The sequence below is a fragment of the Nelumbo lutea genome, chromosome 1 (assembly GCF_056320005.1).
Source record: "Nelumbo lutea isolate HS-2025 chromosome 1, American lotus-T2T, whole genome shotgun sequence".
Lineage (NCBI taxonomy): Eukaryota > Viridiplantae > Streptophyta > Magnoliopsida > Proteales > Nelumbonaceae > Nelumbo > Nelumbo lutea.
The window spans coordinates 214,739,301-214,760,011 of NC_142684.1; the positions used below are offsets into that span (position 1 = coordinate 214,739,301).

Below are 20,711 nucleotides of genomic sequence, written 5' to 3' on the forward strand. Positions count from 1 at the left end.
CGTCCCAATAACACTAACTAAATAATTAAAACATATAATAGTAAATTGTCAACGTTTAGAAAGGATGCTAATTAATCATCTATTCATTTGTTTCATTGTATGCTCCTACTTGTTTGTGTTGATTTTGTTTTTCCCATCTAAATGTTGAGCTTATATGGTGCTGGCACTTTCTCCCTTCTAGGAAAATGGAGAACTTATTTGGTGATGCACTTCCTTGCTGTCTTATGGGTTTTAGGGGGAAAGTAATGTGAGGCTTTTCAATGGCAGTACCTCTGTTCTGTTGCATGAAATGTATTACCAAAATTTTCACTATTGGTCTGTGGGCTCCGATTTGCCATCTCTTGAAGGCTTGACAGGGTGGCAATTGGGTGGGCTAGCACCATTAGAGGTTTGTGGTGATTAGCATATGCACTTAGAGATATCTCTTGAAATTCAGACTAGACATCTTGTTTTGTTGCATTTCTAGGTCTGCTAATCCAGGCTTTTGGCTAAAAGTAGTGTGTCAGTCCATGAGATGGTGTGTTTCTTATGCATCCTCTTATCTTCTTTGCTAGATTCTTTTTTCTGCTCTCTTTTTGTTCTGTGGATGTATATTGTGTTTATACTTTTCTCATTCAGTGATCTCTTTATGTTGATCGAAAAAAGCTGTTAAAGATTCCGTTCTTTTTCATTCATTTTGGAATGATTATATCATCTTTGTATTTGACTTCAGTTTTGGTAAATATATGGGGTAAGCATAGGTCCTGAATCCACTAATTAACCATACATAACTATGTTTTTCTCTTTTTTGAGAAATGCAAATCTTGCTATCATTTGCTCCCAACATTTGGAGTTTTGCTCTTTTAGGTGTTTCACTAACATTTTCTTCTTGCTTCCTATTCTATGTGCAGGAAAGCTTGTGCTCCCTGGAGGTATGCATAGTTTTTCTTGATTATCTTTATTTTTTTCTGTTCAAATTTCATGCTCCTTTGGAAGAATATATGGTCTTCCATTTCTTGTTTGGTGTAATATGCACATCAAAATGAAGTTTACAATTTTGCATATCCAAGCGTACACATGCATATACACAAGTAAGAATATACTAAGCACAAATGGGAATGTGCATGGGGTCTTGTAATTGCAATGTCTTGCTACTCCACTAGTCGTTTTTGTTGGGTTGGGGTTAGGGCCGTTAGGCTACCCAATTTCTGAACCATGGTTTGCAGTATCAATGATATTGGCGTTATATCCCACATTTTGCTAGGTGGCGATACGGAATTTTCTGGGAATCTTAGAAATATCTTTGATATTTTTCTGATATGTTGGCAATATTTCAGATTCATTGATAGACTATATTTAAGGTTTAAAATTTTAGAATATTATTACAAACTTTTTGATATTTTGTTAAAACTATTGTTATTTTTAGAAAATATTTTCCTAAAAGAACCATGGGGAATTGGTGATTGAATAATGGGCTTACTATTTTGATATCATTAACTAAGTCACTATAATTCAAAAGAAAAAGTAAAATGCATATAACTACAAAAGAGTATTCTCAAATTTATCAAAATATATAGTAACTGTTAGTGTAGGGGTATTTCAATCTTTATACTTATGTTGAGGTTGCTGATCTGTAATATTATATTAGAACTAGTGTCCCTCACTTAAATAAGGGCACATGTGTCTTTTCCATTATATTAGTAATATAAAACATGTCTGGCTGAATGGGAGAAGTAATTTTTTCCCTAATTCGAACCAAACTTTTCTTCTCTCCTTTTCTCCTCCTCTCTCTCTCTTTCTTTCTTCTTCTTCTCTCTTCTTGGCTGTTATCAGACTAACAGAACTCAAAGGCAGGCCAAATTATAATAGTAACAAAAAAAAAAAAAAAGAAAAAAAGTGAAAATACCGAGTAATTGACGTATTTAATGATGTGAAGATTGCTAAAAGAATAAAATGGAGACAAAAAGTGACACCACTAAAGTCTCTCAATTTTCTCCTATTTGATTTATGTAGTTCTTTGCTATGGTTTTTTTGAGCCTTAACTGTGCAATTATATTTATTCTAATGATTCTTTGAAGGTTTAATAATTAATTCCTTGTTTCTAGAAATCTTTCCTATTTTTTTAGATTGTTCAAATATCTTAGCGAAATTAGTGAAATATCTCCAAAATTTCTCCATCACTATATTGCGAAATATCCATTGATATCGAAATTGCGAACCATGTCCTCAACCCAATCCCAACCCAATCTGAAGCCTGAAAACACAAGCCCAACACATGCAAAATGTCGAAATGGGCCTCCCCAAGTTGTAGCCCTATCAAAGATTAAATAGTCGAGCCAACCCCATGGAAAATTCAGACTTTTCTTTTGTTGGTGCAGTGACATGAAAACATAAGCTTTGAGGCTCAACAGGTAAAATACACACTTACCAGCTCTTGTTTGCTGCCTATAGATATAGATATAGATTGGGGGTAGGTGAGGATAGCTTGTTTCTCTTCTCCGAGGCTACTTAGTGGAGCTAATAGCTGCCAGATGATGACCACTTCTAGTTCTCGTGCAGTTGCTTCTTTTTGATTTGATTATTATATAGAATTCTAGACTAAAGAAGAAGCTCGTAAATCAAAACAAGGCCACATCAGCGATAGAACTGTACTAACCTGTTTCCATTGACGCTCTAAGGGCTCTGCAGGAGAAGAAAGAACCTCTGGGTCTACTTGATAATAAGTAATGGTCCCACTATTAGCAGAAAGAAAGGGTTGTATTGGTTTCAAATTCCCCCTTCTTTCAGTTTTAAATGTCCTTAAGTTCAATTATGTTTTAATTCAATTGTGGTGTTAGCCATTCTCCAGACTCATGAAAAAGGAAGACCATTTAAATGGGATCAAACTTTCCAGAGTGCTTTTGACAACATTAAAGCATATCTGATCAAACCACCAGTCCTCGTGTGCCCAACAACTGGCAAGTCACTTCTATTATATATCATGGTGTTTGATGGTTCCTTGGTTGCTTTCCTTGTCCAAAACAATGAACAAGGGAAGGAGAATACACTATGCTACTTATGTTGGGCCCTAGTTGGAATAGAATTCAAAGGTAAGGGCAGGGCAAGGGCAAGGGTACATGTATGGGTCGCTTGGCCATGGGTTTTTATATAAAGACCATAGTAATGTGAATGTATCAGGATTTATTGATGCTGATTGGGCTGGTTCACCATTAGACAGGTGGTCGACAACAGGGTATGGTCATGTGCTGAAGTTGAGTACTGGCATGGTTGCCTGGTTGCCAATATGAAACAGTGTTTATGGCATGGTCAAGTGCTAATGTTGAGTATTGAGTGCTATGATGACCCATACTACTAGTGAGATGATGTGGTTGAAGCTCTTCCTACAAGAGTTGGATATTCTGGATATGCTCTCCATGAGTCTACATTATGACAATCAGTCTGTCATTCATATTATTTAATCTAGTTTACCATGAGAGGACTAAATATATTAAAGTAAATTGCCATCTTGTTCGGGAAAAGTTGTTTAGTAATGATATTTTTTTTGGTGAGTAATAGTAAAATTTTATTAATTCAAAAGCTGATTTAGAGTTGTGATTTCATACAACATCCAAGGAAGAGGCACGAGCTGCAGCCCCTCCTAGAATCCTACAATTAAACTAGGAAATAAATACAGGAATCACAGCTGAGCCCAAAATTCTTCCTATTTACCCCCTGCCTGGCTAACACATTGGACAAAGTATTTGCTGATCTCCCAACCAACATATTCCTTGTCAACTAACTGAATTTCTTCATTTTGTTCTTGTAGCACCATACAGCATCTTCAGGATTTTTCAACCAGCCCACCACCACCTTAGATTCCCCTTCAATTATCAAATGTTGTACTCCCAGCTGGTTTGCAAATTGCATCCCTTGTACAACAGCTAATAGCTCTGCCCTGATAGAGTCTCCAACTCCTAAAGGACATGAGTAAAGCAAGACAATCTTTCCATTCTCATTTCTTAGAACACCCCCCATTCCGAATAATCCTGGATTACCCATGCTACTTCCATCAAAGTTCAACTTCAATGAGCCTTCAGATGGAGGAGACCAACTTGTAATTAATTTGTCCTTTAAGGGTGAGCACCTCGCTACTACTGACCAGTTTCTCCAAAGGTCATTAAAAGAGAATTGATGAAAGATTTTCAATGTCTTCAGCCAAAGTATTGCCCTATGTAACAGACAGCCTTTCAGTTCCTGACAGCTCCTTTCCTTTTCTTGAAAAATTCTAGCATTCCTTTCTTCCCAAAGAGTCCAAATCAAGGTGGTGCGAGTGTATCTCCACATAAATCTCCCTGCTTTTTGTAGGCCAAGAGAAAGTAGAATGGTCAAAGATCATGCGAACTTCTACTGGTAAGCTCCAACTACTCCCAAACAATGAAAGTAGCCAAGCCCAAAGGTCTGTAGAAAATGGACAAGATATTAGTAGATGGTAACAATCCTCCCCGTGAGCTTTGCAGAGGATACACCAGTTAGGAGAAATACAGAGGAAAGGTCTTCTCTTTTGTAGGTTATCTAGAGTGTTTACTTTCCCATAGAATACTTCCCAACAAAACGCCATAATCTTTGGGGGAATTGGCCTACACCAAATTTCCTTTGACAGAAAGGGTTGTTGAGCAGAAGACTGAGAGATGGACTTGAAATAAGAAGCACAAGTAAAGGTTCCTTTGGGTCTAGGAGCCCACACCCTTTTATCTGGCTTGGAGGGATCCAAGAAAACCTGATTAAGGCAACCTAGCAAGTTAGAGAGAGATGGGCGTTGTAAATGGCCTTCGATTGAATGCTTCTCACCACCACATGCCACAACCTTTCACTTGACAATGGCCATCATCACAACCATTTCCCTAACAGAGCTTGATTTTTTTCAATTACCCTCCCATTCCCAATCCCCCTTCTTCTTTATTCTGCAAACAATTTCCCATTTAACCAAATGATCATTTTTTTCTTGTCCTGGCTCCCACAAGAAGTCTCTCATCAACTTCTCCAACTTTCTAGCTTTCCTAGGTGATATCCTAAAAACAAACAGAAAGTAAGTGGGTAAATTAGCCAAAATAACTCTTATTTAGGTGATTCTACCTCCCAAAGAGATGTTATTCTTCTTCCACGAAGCTAATCTCTTCTCAAACTTTTCTAGCACTGGGGTCCAAAATCTGTTCTCCTTAGGATTTTCCCCTAATGGAAGCCCTAAGTAGGACATAGGCCAAGAAGAGATGGAACACTCAAGATACTCCGCAATAACCTTAATCTCCCCAACCTCCAAGTTTATACCCGCTATGCAACTCTTCACCAAATTTATTTTTAGACTAGAATCCGTTTCAAATCCTTTGATTAGCTCCTTTAGGTTTGCTACATTCTCGCTAAGACCTCCTTGACAAAAGATCATTAGGTCATCTGCAAATTGAAGGTGGGTGACTGGGATTTGGTGTCTCCCTATTTTCCAACCCCTAATTGCTTCTTCTCTACCGGCCTTAGTAATGGTCCTACTAATCACATCGGCTACTAAGGTAAAAAGGAAGGGAGAGAGTGGATCCCCTTGCCTAATGCCCTTACATGCTGGAAAAAAATCCTTCACCACACCATTTACTAGAATAGAGTAGTGACAAGTACTAATACACCCAAATATCTAGCTACACCACTTGTCCCAAAATCCACAGTTTCTCATCACCTCTAATAAAAACTCCCAGCACATCAAGTCCCAAAATCTACAGTTTCATTTCCTCCACACACATTCGCAATTAGAATCTGATCTATTATTTGTCGCCCCTGAATGAAGCCCCTCTGAGTTTCACTGATGATAAAAGGGAGAACTGTTTTGATCCTCAAAGAAGCATTTTAGCTAGAATTTTATAGATGCTTGTCACCAGGCTAATAGGCCTAAAATCTTTTGGGTGGTTGGCATCAATCTTCTTAGGGATCAAGGGCAAAAAAGTGGCATTGATTCCAGGGCTTATTACATGATTGTCTGCAAATTCCTTAAAGGCTTCAACTAAATCCTCTTTTAGCAACTCCCAACAATCTTGATAAAAAGCCATTGTAAAGCCATCTAGACCTGGAGCCTTGGATCTATCCATTAGAAAGACAACTTTCTTAATCTCTTCTTTTATTGAAATTCCTTTCCAACCACCTTGCCATTCCGTCCTCAAGTCTTGGCCATTCCATCCCTCCCACGACTGCTCTCTCACTCAAAGGTCTTCTATAGATCGATTTGAAGTGGTCCACAAGTTTTCTGGCTATGTCATCCTGGTTGGTAATCACCTCATTGTTGAAAGTGTTAAAATAATTGATTTTATGTTTGTTAGGGTCTGTTTGGCTGATTAAAGCCCTTTTTATTTTAATCTATTATTGTACTTTCACTTAGTAGGGGCACAAGGGTCATTTCCCTTCTTATTTTTTCGCCCTATATATTATAATGAAGCTGGCGCCGCCAGCACTGTTCCATTGCCTCAACACTTCTTCCTTCTCTTCTCTTCTCTTCTCTTTGCTATAACCTTCAATCAGATTTACTGTCAAGATGGTATCAGAGCATGGCCATTGAATCAAGTGTCTTCTCCAAGCTGCTGAATCTGGGCGGAACAGAGGAGTACATTTGGGCTGTTCGAATCAGACCTGCAACTGGTACCACCCCATTTTTTTCTTTACTCTTATTCTCTTCCCTTGGCCGTGTACCAAGAGGAAAATGAATGGACCTGAACCACTGAATGTTGGCACACCCTTGTGAGGTTTTTCCTCTGTTTGTTTTGGATCGTGTGATCCTGTACCTGTGAAAGGCTGCTGTAGGTCACGTATGACCTGTTTTCTCTACTTGTGGGCTTGATGCCTTGTGTGTAAGGATCTCCCCTTGTGATTATTGCTTGTAGACCTGCTGAGAAAACTAGTAGGCTGGGACTGCTCCGTATAGGTCTGAATATCAGATCTGTCATCTTGTTTATTTTGGAAATTGTTGCTGGTCTTGTGCTCAGATTAAGTCCAAAAACTGCAGTGTGGGTGGACTAATCACTTGTTGTGTGTGGAGTTTTTTGTTCTGATATAAGGAGGGATTCTAAGTTGAAGTTTTTTGATAAAAAAAATTCTGTGTTGACCATGTCTTCTGAGAATTCTGCTACTTTAGGGATTTCTGGAAATCAAAATGGGGTAAGTGGGGGGAATGGATATGAGTTTCCCCATGGCTGTCATTCCCTTTGATGGTCTGAATTACCTTGAATGGTCTAGGGGAATAAAACACTACATCACTGCTAGGGGAAAAATAGGATACATCAATGAGAAAGTGAAGGAACCGAAGAGTGGAAGTGCTGAATTTGATAGATGGAACCAAGAAAATAGTATGGTGATGTCTTGGCTCTTGGTTTCCATGCTGCCACAGGTAAACTTTTATGTGGGCTGAAACTGCTTGTGAAATATGGGAACAAGCAAAGTCCACCTATTCAGAGCAGAGTCACTATGCCAAGATATACCAACTGCAAGCTGAATCGTCCACTTGTAAGCAGGGAGAAAGGAGTCTCTTGGCGTACCATTCGGATCTGACATCAATATGGAAAGAACTTGATCACTATCAGAATGTTAACTGGAAGTGTGGTGATGATGCAAAGGCATACAAATCACTTGTATCTCAGCAACGAGTAATTGTCTTCCTCTTGGAGCTAAATCCTTCATATGAGTCCATCAGGGTATAGATCTTGGGAAGTAAAGACTTGCCATCAGTTCAGGAGGTTTATGCCTTGGTTTAGTAAGAAGAAAGTAGAAGAAATGTGATGAATTCTACAGAGAGGGAGCCAGTTGCTCTAGCTGTTTGGGGGAGTTCAGATACTAATGTTGGAGGTGGTTCTAAGAAGGGTGACTCTCAGAAGAGAACAGATGATAAGAGTAAGTTTTGGTGCACTCACATAAGACACACCAAAGATACTTGTTGGGATCTCCATGGAAAACCTAAATGGGCACAGGATTTGTGTAAGAAGTCAACAACTGATCAGGGCAAGAAACTAAGTCAGCAGAATCAAAAAAGGTATAACTCAGCTAATATGGCATCTCAAGAGACTGGTCCCATGGTAACTTAGGAAAAGCATCCCAGTTCTGACCCTAAGGAAGAGATCATCATCTCCTTCTGTGACCATTTGGAGTTATATGGTAGGACTCTTCGCCAGATGGATACTGGTCTTACTCCTTCTACCTCTTTTGCATCTACTTCAGGCAACACTGCCACTGCCTTCCATGTGTCATCTCGAACCTCTGATTCCCCTTGGGTAATTGACTCCGGAGCCTCAAACCACATGACCGGTAAAAATTTATTTCAGGCATACAATCTTCTCTCTAGAAGAGATAAGGTGAGACTAGCTGATGGCTCTTTTTCCACCATAGCCGGCCAAGGAACCATATCTCTCCCACTCGGCCTTACCCTTTATAACGTACTACATGTTCCTAAATTACCTATAAATCTGCTTTCCATTAGTAGTATTACTCACTCCTTGAACTGTTCAGTTACTTTCTATCCATCTTCATGTGTGTTTTAGGATTTGGCCTCGGGGAAGACGATTGGTAGAGGAAGCATGGTGGATGGCCTCTACGTGTTGGAGAATAAAGCTGGTCTTGTGGGTACAGTCTTTGAGTTCGTCCAGTGAGAGTCAAGCCTATTTATGGCATAGTCGTCTTGGTCATCTTTCTTTTGAGTCGTTAAAAGTTATGTTTCCAAAATTGTTTGAGTCTTTGTTAGTGAGTCAGTTACAGTGTCAGAGATGTCAATTGAGTAAACATTGTAGAAGCTCTTTTCCTTTGAGAAATAAAAGATCTGAATTTCCGTTTCATATTGTTTATTCTGATGTTTGGGGCCCTGTTACTCTACCTACTGAGGCTGGATATAAGTACTTCATTACCTTGATCGATGATTATTCTAGATACACCTGGGTTTACCCTAGGCGATCTAGAGAGGAAGTGCCTAAAATTGTGAAAGACTTTCAACGCGTGGCGTTCACTCAGTTTCAAACTGAAATCCATATTTTCCAATCGGACAATGCAAAGGAATACTTCCATTGTGATCTCACAGAATTCTTTGCTTCGAGTGGATCACTTCAACGAAGCTCTTGTGCTAGGACACCTCAACAAAACGGTTTTGCTGAAAGAAAAAATTGTCATCTTCTTGAAGTAGCTCGTGGCTTGTTAATCCATATGAATGTTCTGAAGTGCTTTGGATGGATGCTATTCTGTGTTCTACGTGCATCATCAACCATATGCCCTCTTGGTTACTAGAGTATAAGGCCCCACATCAGCTTTTGTTTCCTACAACTTTGTTGTTTCCCATTCCAATGCGTGTTTTTGGGTGTCGTTGCTTTGTTCATAACTTGTCACCTACTCGGGGTAAACTTGATCCTCGTGCTATTCCTTGTGTCTTCCTTGGTTACCCTCTATCTCAAAAGGGGTACCGTTTCTATGATCCCGTCTCTCATAAGTACTGTCTCAATAAATGTGTCCTTTGAGAATCAACCTTTCTTCTTAGTTTCTCCTCAGGGGGAGAGTAGGGTTAGGAGAAACAGGCTCAGACTCAACTACCTCCTCTACTTGACCCTCCTCCATTCCGTGTCTTTTTTCGCCACCACAAAAGCTAGTAGAGTTCAAGAGCCATAGAACCTGACACTATGCAACCAACATCATTGGCTTCATCGGAGGTTGATCCTTCCCATCAGCCAGGTACACTTGCTTCTATTGATATGCCTTCTCTCAATGTTGATTCCTCTGTCATTAATGATCTTGATGTTTCTATTGCTAAGAGAAGGGGTGTTAGATCTTGTACTACTAACCATCCTATCTCTCACTTTGTGTCTTATGGTCATATTTCATCTTCATATCATGCATTCCTCTCCTCTGTTGATAGTATCCCCGTTCCTAAGAATGTGGCAGAAGCTTTATCCAAACATGAATGGACAGATGCAATGAAGGAAGAGATTGATGCATTACACAAAAATGGCACTTGGGAGTTGTTGGATCTTCCTGAAGGGAAGGAATCAGTGGGGTGCAAGTGGGTGTTCATAGTGAAACACAAGGCTGATGGAACTGTTGAAAGGTACAAGACCAGACTGGTGGCAAAAGGTTTTACACAAGTATATGGAGTGGACTATGCAGAGACTTTTGCCCCAATAGCCAATTGGACATCAAAAATGTTTTCTTGAATGGTGACTTAGAAGAGGAAGTGTACATGACCCAACCTTCAGGTTTTTGTGCTAAAGGCAGTGAACATAAAGTGTGCAAGTTAAAAAAATCCTTATATGGGTTGAAACAATCTCCTCGGGCCTGGTTTAGTAAGTTCCACTCAACAGTTCAACAGATGGAGTTCAAACAATGCCAGTCAGATCACATACTATTTGTAAAGAAAGGTGAAGGGAAAATTGCATCTCTAATTGTGTATGTGGATGACATAGTGATCACAGGAGATTGGGAGGCTGAAATAGAGAGACTAAAAAGGTTCTTAGCCACTCAATTTGAGGTGAAAGTTCTAGGCCCCTTACGTTATTTCCCTGGAATTGAAGTTGCCTGTTCTCACAAGGGCATCTTTATTTTCCAACGAAAATATGTACTAGATCTACTAGAAGATACAGGCAAACTGGGGGTGAGACCAATTGACTCACCAATTGAACCTAACCATAATCTGGGAGACAGTCAGGGAGAGTTCTTGAAAGATGTGAAGAAGTTTCAGAGACTTGTAGGGACTCTTGTATTTTTCTATGACCAGGCCTGATATTGCTTATGTAGTGGGTGTCCTTAGTCAGTTCATGCACAATCCTAAGACAACTCACCTTGAAGTTGCAGAGAGGATCCTCAGATACCTCAAGAAGTTTCCTGGAGCTGGTTTGCTGTTCTAGAAACATGGACATTTAAAGATGGAGGTATATACTGATGCTGATTGGGCAGGGGTAGCTGATGGCCGAAAGTCTACCAGTGGATATTGTGCCTTTGTAGGGGGAAACCTAGTCACATGGAGAAGTAAGAAGCAAAGTGTGGTGGCTAGGTCTAGTGCTGAAGCAGAATACAGAGTTATGTCTCATGGAGTTGTTGAAATCATGTGGATAAGAAATCTGTTAGGAGAACTGGGTTTTACAGTTAGCAACCCTATGTCACTCTATTGCGACAATAAGGCTGCTATCAACATTGCAGCTAATCTAGTCCTCCATGATAGGACGAAACACATTAAAGTGGACAAGCATTTTATTAGAGAGAAACTTGTAAGTGGAGAAGTGTGAAACCCCATATGTCAGCTCAGAAGAACAACTTGCAGACATCTTCACCAAAGGCCTTCATCATGTGCGCCATAATGATTTGTGTGACAATTTGGGCATGATTGACATCTATGCTCCAACTTGAGGGGGAGTGTCGAAAGTGTTAAAATAATTGATTTTATGTTTGTTAGGGTCTGTTTGGCTGATTAAATCTTTTTTTATTTTAATCTATTATTGTACTATCACTTAGTAGGGGTACAAGGGTCATTTCCCTTCTTATTTTTTCGCCCTATATATTATAATGAAGCTGGTGCCGCCAGCATTGTTCCATTGCCCCAACACTTCTTCCTTCTCTTCTCTTCTCTTCTCTCCTCTCCTCTTCTCTTCTCTTCTCTTTGCTGTAACCTTCAATTAGATTTACTGTCAAGACTCATCTTCTATGTTAAGTGGTCCACTCAAAGGTCTTTTATAGATTGATTTGAAGTTGTTTAGTAATGACATCGCTACACTATATGTTAAGTTGTAAATATACAATATAGAGTAGTTGAATAGGATTGTAATTAGTCCTAGGTTCAATGTGAAATAAATAAGAGAGGAGATTGAGAAGAGAGAGGAAGACGACGAGAAAAAGAGAAGAAGTATTCGAAGAGGAGAATTCAGAAAAGAGAGTGTTGACAATGATTGTCGCCTCACTCTACAATTTATATTAATATTTAAGTAAAGGTGAACAGGCTGAATTACCCTTACTGCTTACATGGCAAAAGAAATAAAAGAACTAATAAGAAACTACCAACTGAAATAACTGCTAATTGAAACTACTATAAATAATCATAAACTAACGAACACAGTGGGGGCAACATTAATGTTTTCTACACTCCCCCTCAAGTTGGGAATATATGTTTGTCATTTCCAACTTGCATAGATCTGCTTCTAACTTTGTCTTTGAAACTGCCTTGGTGAGAACATTTGCAAGCTGCATATGTTGGAGGTGATATTTGGAAGACGCACTTCTTGAGAAGCAACTCTTTCTCTCATAAAGTGTAGGTCCACTTAAATATGGTTAGTTCTGTCATGTACCGGATTATGGGCTATATTAATAGCAGCCTGATTATCATAGTACAACATTAAGGGTTTCTCATAAGTAATACCCAACTCCTCAAATAGTGATTTCAACCATAGTATTTCAGCCACACCATTTGCCATGGACCTATATTCAGCTTCAGCACTGGAGCGAGCAACAACATTTTGTTTCTTACTCTTCCAAGAAACAAGATTACCTCCTACAAAGGCACAATATCTAGAGGTAAGACCTCCTATCATCAACACACCCAGCCCAATCAACATTTGTGTAAACTTCTATTTTCATGTGACCATTATCCTTGAATAGTATACCCCTACTTGGACACCTCTTCAAATATGTCAATATCCTCTCAACTGCAAGTAGATGAGTAGTTCTAGGAGAGCATATACTGATTGACAACATTGAGTGCATAACTAACGTTTGGTCGTGAGACAGAGAAGTTTTCCAACTAACCGTTGGAACAGAGCTTTATCTTCAAGGGGCTCTCCACCTTCTGCACTGATCTTGTGATTCTGTTCAATAGGTGTGTCAGTAGGTTTAACACCCAGCTTACTTGTTTCTTCTAGCAAATCAAGGACATATTTTTTTTGAGAAACAAAAATCCCATGCTTGGGACCGAACTACCTCAATACCCAAGGAGTATCGTAGCTCTCCCAGGTCTTTTACCTCAAACTCTTGATGGATTTGCTTAATAGACTCAATCTCACTGGTATCACTCCCTATCAATACAATATCATCCACATATACAACAAGTAGTGTTAAGGAAGAATTCACTTTCTTAATAAACAAAGTGTGATCTGACTGGGCCCGCACATAGCCAAACTTTTAAATAGCTTGTATGAATCTATCAAACCAGCTCTAAGAGACTATTTTAGTCCATGTAAGGCTTTATTCAACCGACAAACCTTCTTTCCTGTTTCTGCACTATAAAATCTAGGAGGCAACTGCATGTAAACTTCTTGCAAGTCTCCATTGTGGAAGGCATTTTTAGCATTCATTTGAAACAAAGGCCATGAATAACTGGCTGCAAGAGATAATAAAACTCTGATAGTGGTCATCTTTGCATTTGAGTAAATCCCTTTGCAACTAATCTGACCTTGTACCTTTCAATGGAACCGTCAACATTTTGCTTTACAGTAAACACCCATCTACATCCAACTAGCTTCTTCCCTTTAGGTTGATCAACTAGCTCCCAAGTGTTCTTCACAGGGGCATCCATTTCTACCTTTATTGCATCCTTCCACTCAGGTACTGATAAGGCTTCTTGCATTGTTTTGGGAATGGGAATAGCAGTAGTGGAAGCCAAGGACTTGTAGGATGGGGACAAATGATCATAGGAAAGGAACTGGGAAATACAGTGGGCTGTAGATGGGGTACAACGGCGTTTGCCTTTCCAGACTGCAATGGGAAGATCAAGGTCATCCAATGGAGGTGAAGGCTCAATAGAAGGGGGTGAAGGCTCAACAGTGGAAGGTATCTCATCTGTAATGGAAGATGAAGGAATAGTAGTACCTGGATCTGGATCCATAGAAGGAATTGGGACTGGCTTGGACTGATGATGATGATTGGAATCAACCTACCTCCATCGTATGTCATAAACTCTCAAATCCCTGCACCTCTGATAGCCCTCTCCACTACACTCCTCTTCAGTAACTGGGACAGGTAATGGAACTTTTGATGAATGAACCCCCACCTTGCTATTCTCCACCTGAGAAGAAACCCTAGGATAATAAGGTACATCCTCAAAGAAAGTGACATCCATAGAGACAAACCTCCTCCTAAAAGTAGGTTCATAGCAGCAATATCCCTTTTGAGTTTGTGCATAGCCAAGGAAAATGCATTTTGAGGCATTAGGATCAAAATTGGAACGATGAGGACCAAGGGTCTGAACAAAGCAAGTACTACCAAAGGTTTTAAGGGGAATGGTAAACAACTCTTTATCAGGACCAAGGGTTTGAAGGAATTCGGTTGATGAGATATACAACTGTATGAATGGCATTGCCCCAAAAACGTATAGGCACATTGGAGTTAAACATAATGCTTCTAGCCACCTCCAATATGCGTCTATTCTTCCTCTCAACAACCCCATTCTGTTAGGTGTATGAGGACAGGTACTCTGGTGGATGATCCCATGGTCAAGGAGATATGAGGCTAATGGTTTTGCAAAATACTCTTTCGCATTATCAGATCTGAAAATTTTGACTTTGACCCCAAACTGGGTTAAAATCATCTGATGAAAGATCCAGGTTAAGGTAGGAACCTCATATGGAGAACACATAAGGTAAACCTAAGAAAACAGGTATAGTCATCAACAAACAACAGGAAATATTTGTACCCCCCATAGCAGTGGTGTGATAAGGTCTCCATACATCGGTATGCACAATTTCTAAAGGAATACTACTTTAATTACTCAATGAATAGGCTGTGTACAATGCTTTACAAGATCACAACTTTCACATTTCAAATTGGACATCTGGATAGACTCAAACAAACTAGGAAACAAACTTTTCAAAGACTTAAAAGATAAATGACCCAACCAATTATTGCCAAAGCATAACTTGACCAACAAAAGACCTCCTAACTTCACTACCTTCCCCATGTGAGCTCCGTTCAAGTAGATAGATTCCATTTGTCTCATGGCCAATCCCAATCACCTTTCTTGTCTCCAAATCCTAAAAAACACATCGGTAAGGGAAAAAAGTTATTGAACAATTTTAGGTTTTAGTAATGCTACTAACTGAAAGCAAATTAGTACTAAGTTTAGCAACATGTAAAGCAATAGACACTTTGTCTCTGCCAAAGGATAAGTGATTGGTAGTAAACAGTGAGGACAAGCCAGTCATATGATCAGATGCACCTGAATCTATCACCCAACAAGGTTCAGTGTTACCTAGGGCTTAAGCATTATAAGTTGAGGCTCGTGTACCTGAATGAGCAGAAGCCGAAGTGGGAGGAGTAGAGGTTGTGACTAACAATTGAGACAATGGTGCTGAATTACCAACTTCACTCTCCAACTGAGTTAGAGCAGCGCAGACAGCAGCTAATGTGTCTAGGGATGTAGCTCTTGTGCCCAATGAGGTTGCAAAGTCAGTAGTAATAGCCACATTGGCATTTTCCTTTTTATTTCTGAGTTTTGCTGGAAGTAGATGTGGATGTAACTTCCAACAGGTGTCTTTAGTATGTTTGGGCTTCTTGCAATGTTTGCATACTAGGTCCCTCTTATCTTCCTTCTTCATATCTCTCTCCTTATCACCCCAAACTTAGGTTTAACTATTGCCAAGGCTGATTCAAAAGGCTGATGCTGCAACATAACCTTTCTCCTACTCTTTTCACTGTGCACTAAGGAGTAGGCTTGTGATAGGGTCACATCACACTGCTTCTCGTGAGAAGTTGTTGTCTCACAATATCATATTCAAAATTCAGACTGGCTAGGAACTCAAACACCCTATTAGTTTCAACTTACTTTTTGTAAGTCTGTGCATCTTTCTGACTTTCCCATTCAATTGTTTCTGGGTGGTCAATTTCATGCTATAAGGAATTCAAAGTTGAGAAGTAAACCGAGACTAATTTTTCTCCTTGCTTAAGATTATTAACTTCACATTTCAGCTCATAAGCCCAAGCAACATTAAGGGGTTGGGAGTAGGTCTCTTTCATGATGTCCCAAATTTCCTTAGCTGTTTTTGCCCACAAGTAGTTTCGACTGTTATGTGGCTGCATGGAGTTGCACAACCATGTCATAACCAAATAGTTCTCCTAAACCCATTTGGCATAGGTTTGGTCCTCTTTAGTTGGTTCCTTCACATCCCCCAACAATTAATTCAGTTTCCCTCTACCCCCAATGGCCATCATGGCTTATTGGGCCTACTCCAAGTAATTTGACCCTTCAAACTTGACAGTGGTAATCTGAAAATTGTTATCGGGCATGCTACCAGAACCACTAGCCCCCAAAAAACCTTCCCCTTGGTTCTTAAAGTCTATTGCTGTCAGCCCTTCTCAATTTATAGGTCAAAAAGAACTTTTAGAACTTAAAAAAGGTGAAATTACACCCAGATTTTACTTTACAGCAGACCTAGAAGGTTTGGCCACCATCCAGAAAAGAGATAACAGATTTGTTAATTCTCCAGAAATCAGAAAACTCACCCTTGAATGCTGAAACTGGTCTAATTATTCTGCTGAACACTCTCCAAGGTCCTACAAATTGGGCATCAATTGCACACTGCCAACAATCTCCAAGAACCAGCCGATGAGCATATCTCTGCTGAAACTTCCAATCCTAGGAAGTTCTCATGTAGTCGGCCTGATTAGACTAGCATAAGAATTCCTAGGTTGGCTCTGATACCAAGTAGTCGAATAGGACTGTAATCAGTCCTAGGTTCAATGTGAAATAAACAAGAGAGAAGATTGAGAAGAGAGAGGAAGACAAAGAGAAGAGGAGAAGTACTCAAAGAGGAGAATTCAGAAAAGAGAGTGTTGACAATGATTGTCGCCCCACTCTACAATTTATATTAATATTCAAATAAAGGTGAAAGGGCTGAATTACCCTTACTGCTTACATGGCAAAAGAAATAAAAGAACTAATAAGAAACTACCAACTGAAATAATTGCTAACTGAAACTACTATAAATAAACATAAAGTAACGAACACAGTGGGGACCACATTAATGTTCTCTACATATAGCAAATATACAATATATACATATATTGCAGGCTGGGCTTGGCCTGGCTTAGGCCTAAAATTGGTCTCAGCCTGGCCTTCAAATTTCTGGACCTGGACACAAAACCTAGGCCCAAGCCTGGATATTTGTAGGCTGAGCTGGAAATGATCATCCCTAATTTGTAGGACAGAATTGTTCCACTCAATGCTTATGTTCTAGTATGGGCTCATTTGTACTTGACTTCACATTAGACTTGAAAGACTGAAAAGGTTGATGGAACCTCCTTTGGGAGAGGGATTTGGGTTTTTACTGGAAGCTGCATATAATACTCTAGATCTCTCCTGTCTGTACACGTGCCAAAATGCTAGGGGTTAGGTTGACATTTTAGTTCACCCCTCCCAAGGCCACAAATAGCCAAGACTAGAATTGGGTAATGGCCTTTTTTCTTGGCATTGAGAAACTAGAATAACACTTATTAGAATAAATAAACAGCATCTGGTAATCCTTGAATGCTTTGGGGTGTGTGCAGGACCTGCAGGTATCTTTGACATGACTTTGAATTGTCAAATCAAACACTTACCATGTATATCTATATATATATATATATATATATATATATGAGTTATGTGATTTCTCAATCGCAAGTTCAGGGCATATCAAGGACTTTACATTTTAGACAATTGATTTGAAAACTTTGTTTAGTCAAATGGGTTTTGCAGATTTATGGTTTTAGAGATGTTTATTTGTTTTTTTTTTTTATTTGGTAATTTCATATTTGGGTTTTCTTGTGTCTGCTGATCAAGTATGAGGTTGTTGTGTTATACTCATGTACTCCTATGAATCAGGGGCTTTGCAGGATGTTCTTCATTTGCATGATGTTCTTGCTAGAGTTGCCCTTGCAAGACTCTGTCATACAATATCTAGAGCTCGTGCATTAGATGGTAAATGTTTGTTTTTTTTTTGTACTCTTATTTTTTTCTTAATTCTCAATGCTTCCAAATTAGTATATTTGCATTTGAGCAGGACTAATAGTTGATATGGTAAAATGTTGTTTATACAGAAAGACCTGATATTAAAGCTCAGTTTGCATCTGTACTGTATCAACTTTTACTGGATCCCAGTGAAAGGGTTTGTTTTGAGGCAATTCTCTGTGTATTGGGCAAATTTGATAACACAGAGAGGTATATGTCTGAAGGTTGTGGATCTTTGGGCATTAATGTTTCTCTCAGTATACACTTTTAGTCTGACATATATCAATTGTAGGGCTGAAGAGCGAGCTGCTGGGTGGTACCGGTTAACCAGAGAAATTCTCAAGTTGCCAGAAGCACCATCTGTATCATTGAAGGAAACTAGTGTTGAATCAAAAGACAGCCTCCCACCAAAGCCTTCCAAAGATAAATCACAAAAATCAAGACGTCCTCAGCCTCTTATCAAACTTGTGATGAGAAGGTATGAAAGTTCTTTATTTTTTATTTTTTTGGTTTTTTTCCATGCTTTGATATTTTTTTCTTGATGAAATTCTTGCATAATCTGGGTCATAGGTGGATTCTTGAATTATGCGAATTTAAGAATTGACAGTTGAGCGTTATTTGTGGTTTTCTAATATAATTATTATAAAACATTGTTTCTTGTCTTAATTTCTCCTTAGGTTGGAGAGTTCCTTTCGGAGTTTCTCCCGGCCTGTACTTCATGCAGCAGCAAGAGTTGTACAGGAAATGGGGAAAAGTCGTGCTGCAGCATTTGCATTAGGTGTGGATATTGATGAAGGAGCTCATCTTAGTGTATATTCTGAGGCCACTGATTCACTTGATACAGATCTCAATGAAACCTCCTCACATTCCGAAGGTAATCTATTTTCCATGTATTGAGTCTATTTACCAGTATCCCATCCTTATTCGATATAGAGTACTTGGAATCCAGTGAGTTTGTCACTTAAAGAAAGTGTTGAACTTATATTGTTTTTATATTTTATTTTTATTTTATACCCTTAATTGTATCATTGTTTTATTGTCTTGGTTTTTGGCCCAAGTCCATTGATTTATGACAGGGCCAAGTGACCTACCAGGACTTTTAGTTTTTATTAACCTCTTGTTTCCATTATTTGAGGCTGGATCCATCAAGCACTTTGTGCTTTTCTTCTTTGTACATAGGATCTGATGTATAAATTACAGTTTTATTATCAGAAATACAAGTCATTACATTTTTTCCTCAACCCAGTCTTATTGTCTGGAGGGTGGTCATCATGGCCTTTGTTAGTTTGGCCACTTGCAGACCAGGGAACACTAGTGACTTAGTGAGGACATACCCAGAATAAGTAGAGCAGCAGTAAAGTGATTTAGCAAATAAGGAAGCTTAGAGAAATGGAGAACAAGTCTATTGGCATTTGCTAGGGGTGTCCATGAAAAACCGACAAAACGAACCAAACCGAGAAAACCAAACTGGAAAATGCGGTTAACCGAACCGACTGGTATATATATTTATATGTATATTTTATATATATCTTAAATATATGTCACATATTTTCTATATATTATATATAAATTTATATGCATTATATATAAATATACATATATTATATTTATAATAATCTATTTATTAATATATTATATATTTTTATAATATTTATAATATATTATATATCATTTTTTATTTATAATATAATATTATACATATATTTATATAATATATTATAAATATAAAAAACCAAAAAACCGAAGAACCGAACCGGTCAAAAACCAAAACCGACGGACCGGTTAACCGGTGGTACTGGTTCGGTTTCAGTTTGGAGAAATTGAAAAACCGGTAGGACCGGTTCAGTTTGCCAAAATTGTCCACGCCTAGCATTTGCTGACCTTTAGCAACTTCTTTCTGAACTTTTTTTTTTGAATCTCTTTTTGATACATATTGTACATACCTTCTTTGGATTAGTTGTTGATATTTCTGTATAGAGTTGCACAGATGTTCTTTGTACATGGGATCTGATGTATAAATTACAAATTTATTATCAGAAATACAAATCATTTTATTTCTTTTCTCAAAAAAGAATTTCAGAAATGCCAGGAATGAAATGCTTACTTGAAAGAAGACTGCTTTTGATGGCTTCTTAAGCCCATACATATAGACCTTTTAATGAACATACTTGACCATACAAGTCCTTTACTTGCTTTAGTTGCTCTTATGTTTATTAGATCTACTTACATTTCTTAGTAGCTGTTAGAGTGAGCCGAATAAGGGTAATTTAGTAATCTTATGTCAGTTAAGTACTTTGCTTATGTGGCTGTTTTATTAGAGTACTCTGCCCCACACTTAAGTGAGGGCAGTTTAGTCTTTGTAAGTGTAATTAGAACCTAATAAACACAAGGGGGTCGACTGAATGTAAGATTAATCAGTTCGACTAAACCCTCCTGTTCTCTCTTTCTCTTGTCTTCTTCCTCATCTTCTTCTTCCTTCTTCACTGGTTCGGACTACTGTAGCTGCTCCAAAACAGTAGCCAATCATCGTTTAAGATACTACTTTCATTGATCTTTCTTTTTTCTTCTTTTTTTTTTTTTTTTGATAAAAGCTTCCGTAGATCTGACACATTGTCTTAACATTCTTTATTGGGCATAATTGCTAAGGCCTTAGAAATCCTATTTTCTTTGCTCAACAAAGACAAAGATATCCTTAGTTAAATTCTTATTTGTTCTTTCTTATAGTGGCCTTTGATTGGTAATTACATCCATTGATTCTCTGATTGATCCACACTTTTAAGAAAAGAAAGAT

The 20,711-nt window shown here is 38.6% G+C and overlaps 1 protein-coding gene across 1 annotated transcript in view; it reads left to right on the plus strand.

Moving 5' to 3' along the window:
• The window catches only part of LOC148880909 (uncharacterized), a 121,663-nt gene that overhangs the window by 57,384 nt on the left and 43,568 nt on the right, over positions 1–20,711 (plus strand). The window contains exons 9-13 of the mRNA XM_088962987.1: positions 891–911; positions 17,795–17,890; positions 18,010–18,130; positions 18,213–18,398; positions 18,598–18,794. Coding sequence (XP_088819113.1) covers positions 891–911; positions 17,795–17,890; positions 18,010–18,130; positions 18,213–18,398; positions 18,598–18,794 — 621 coding nt within the window. The remainder of the gene's footprint in view (positions 1–890; positions 912–17,794; positions 17,891–18,009; positions 18,131–18,212; positions 18,399–18,597; positions 18,795–20,711) is intronic.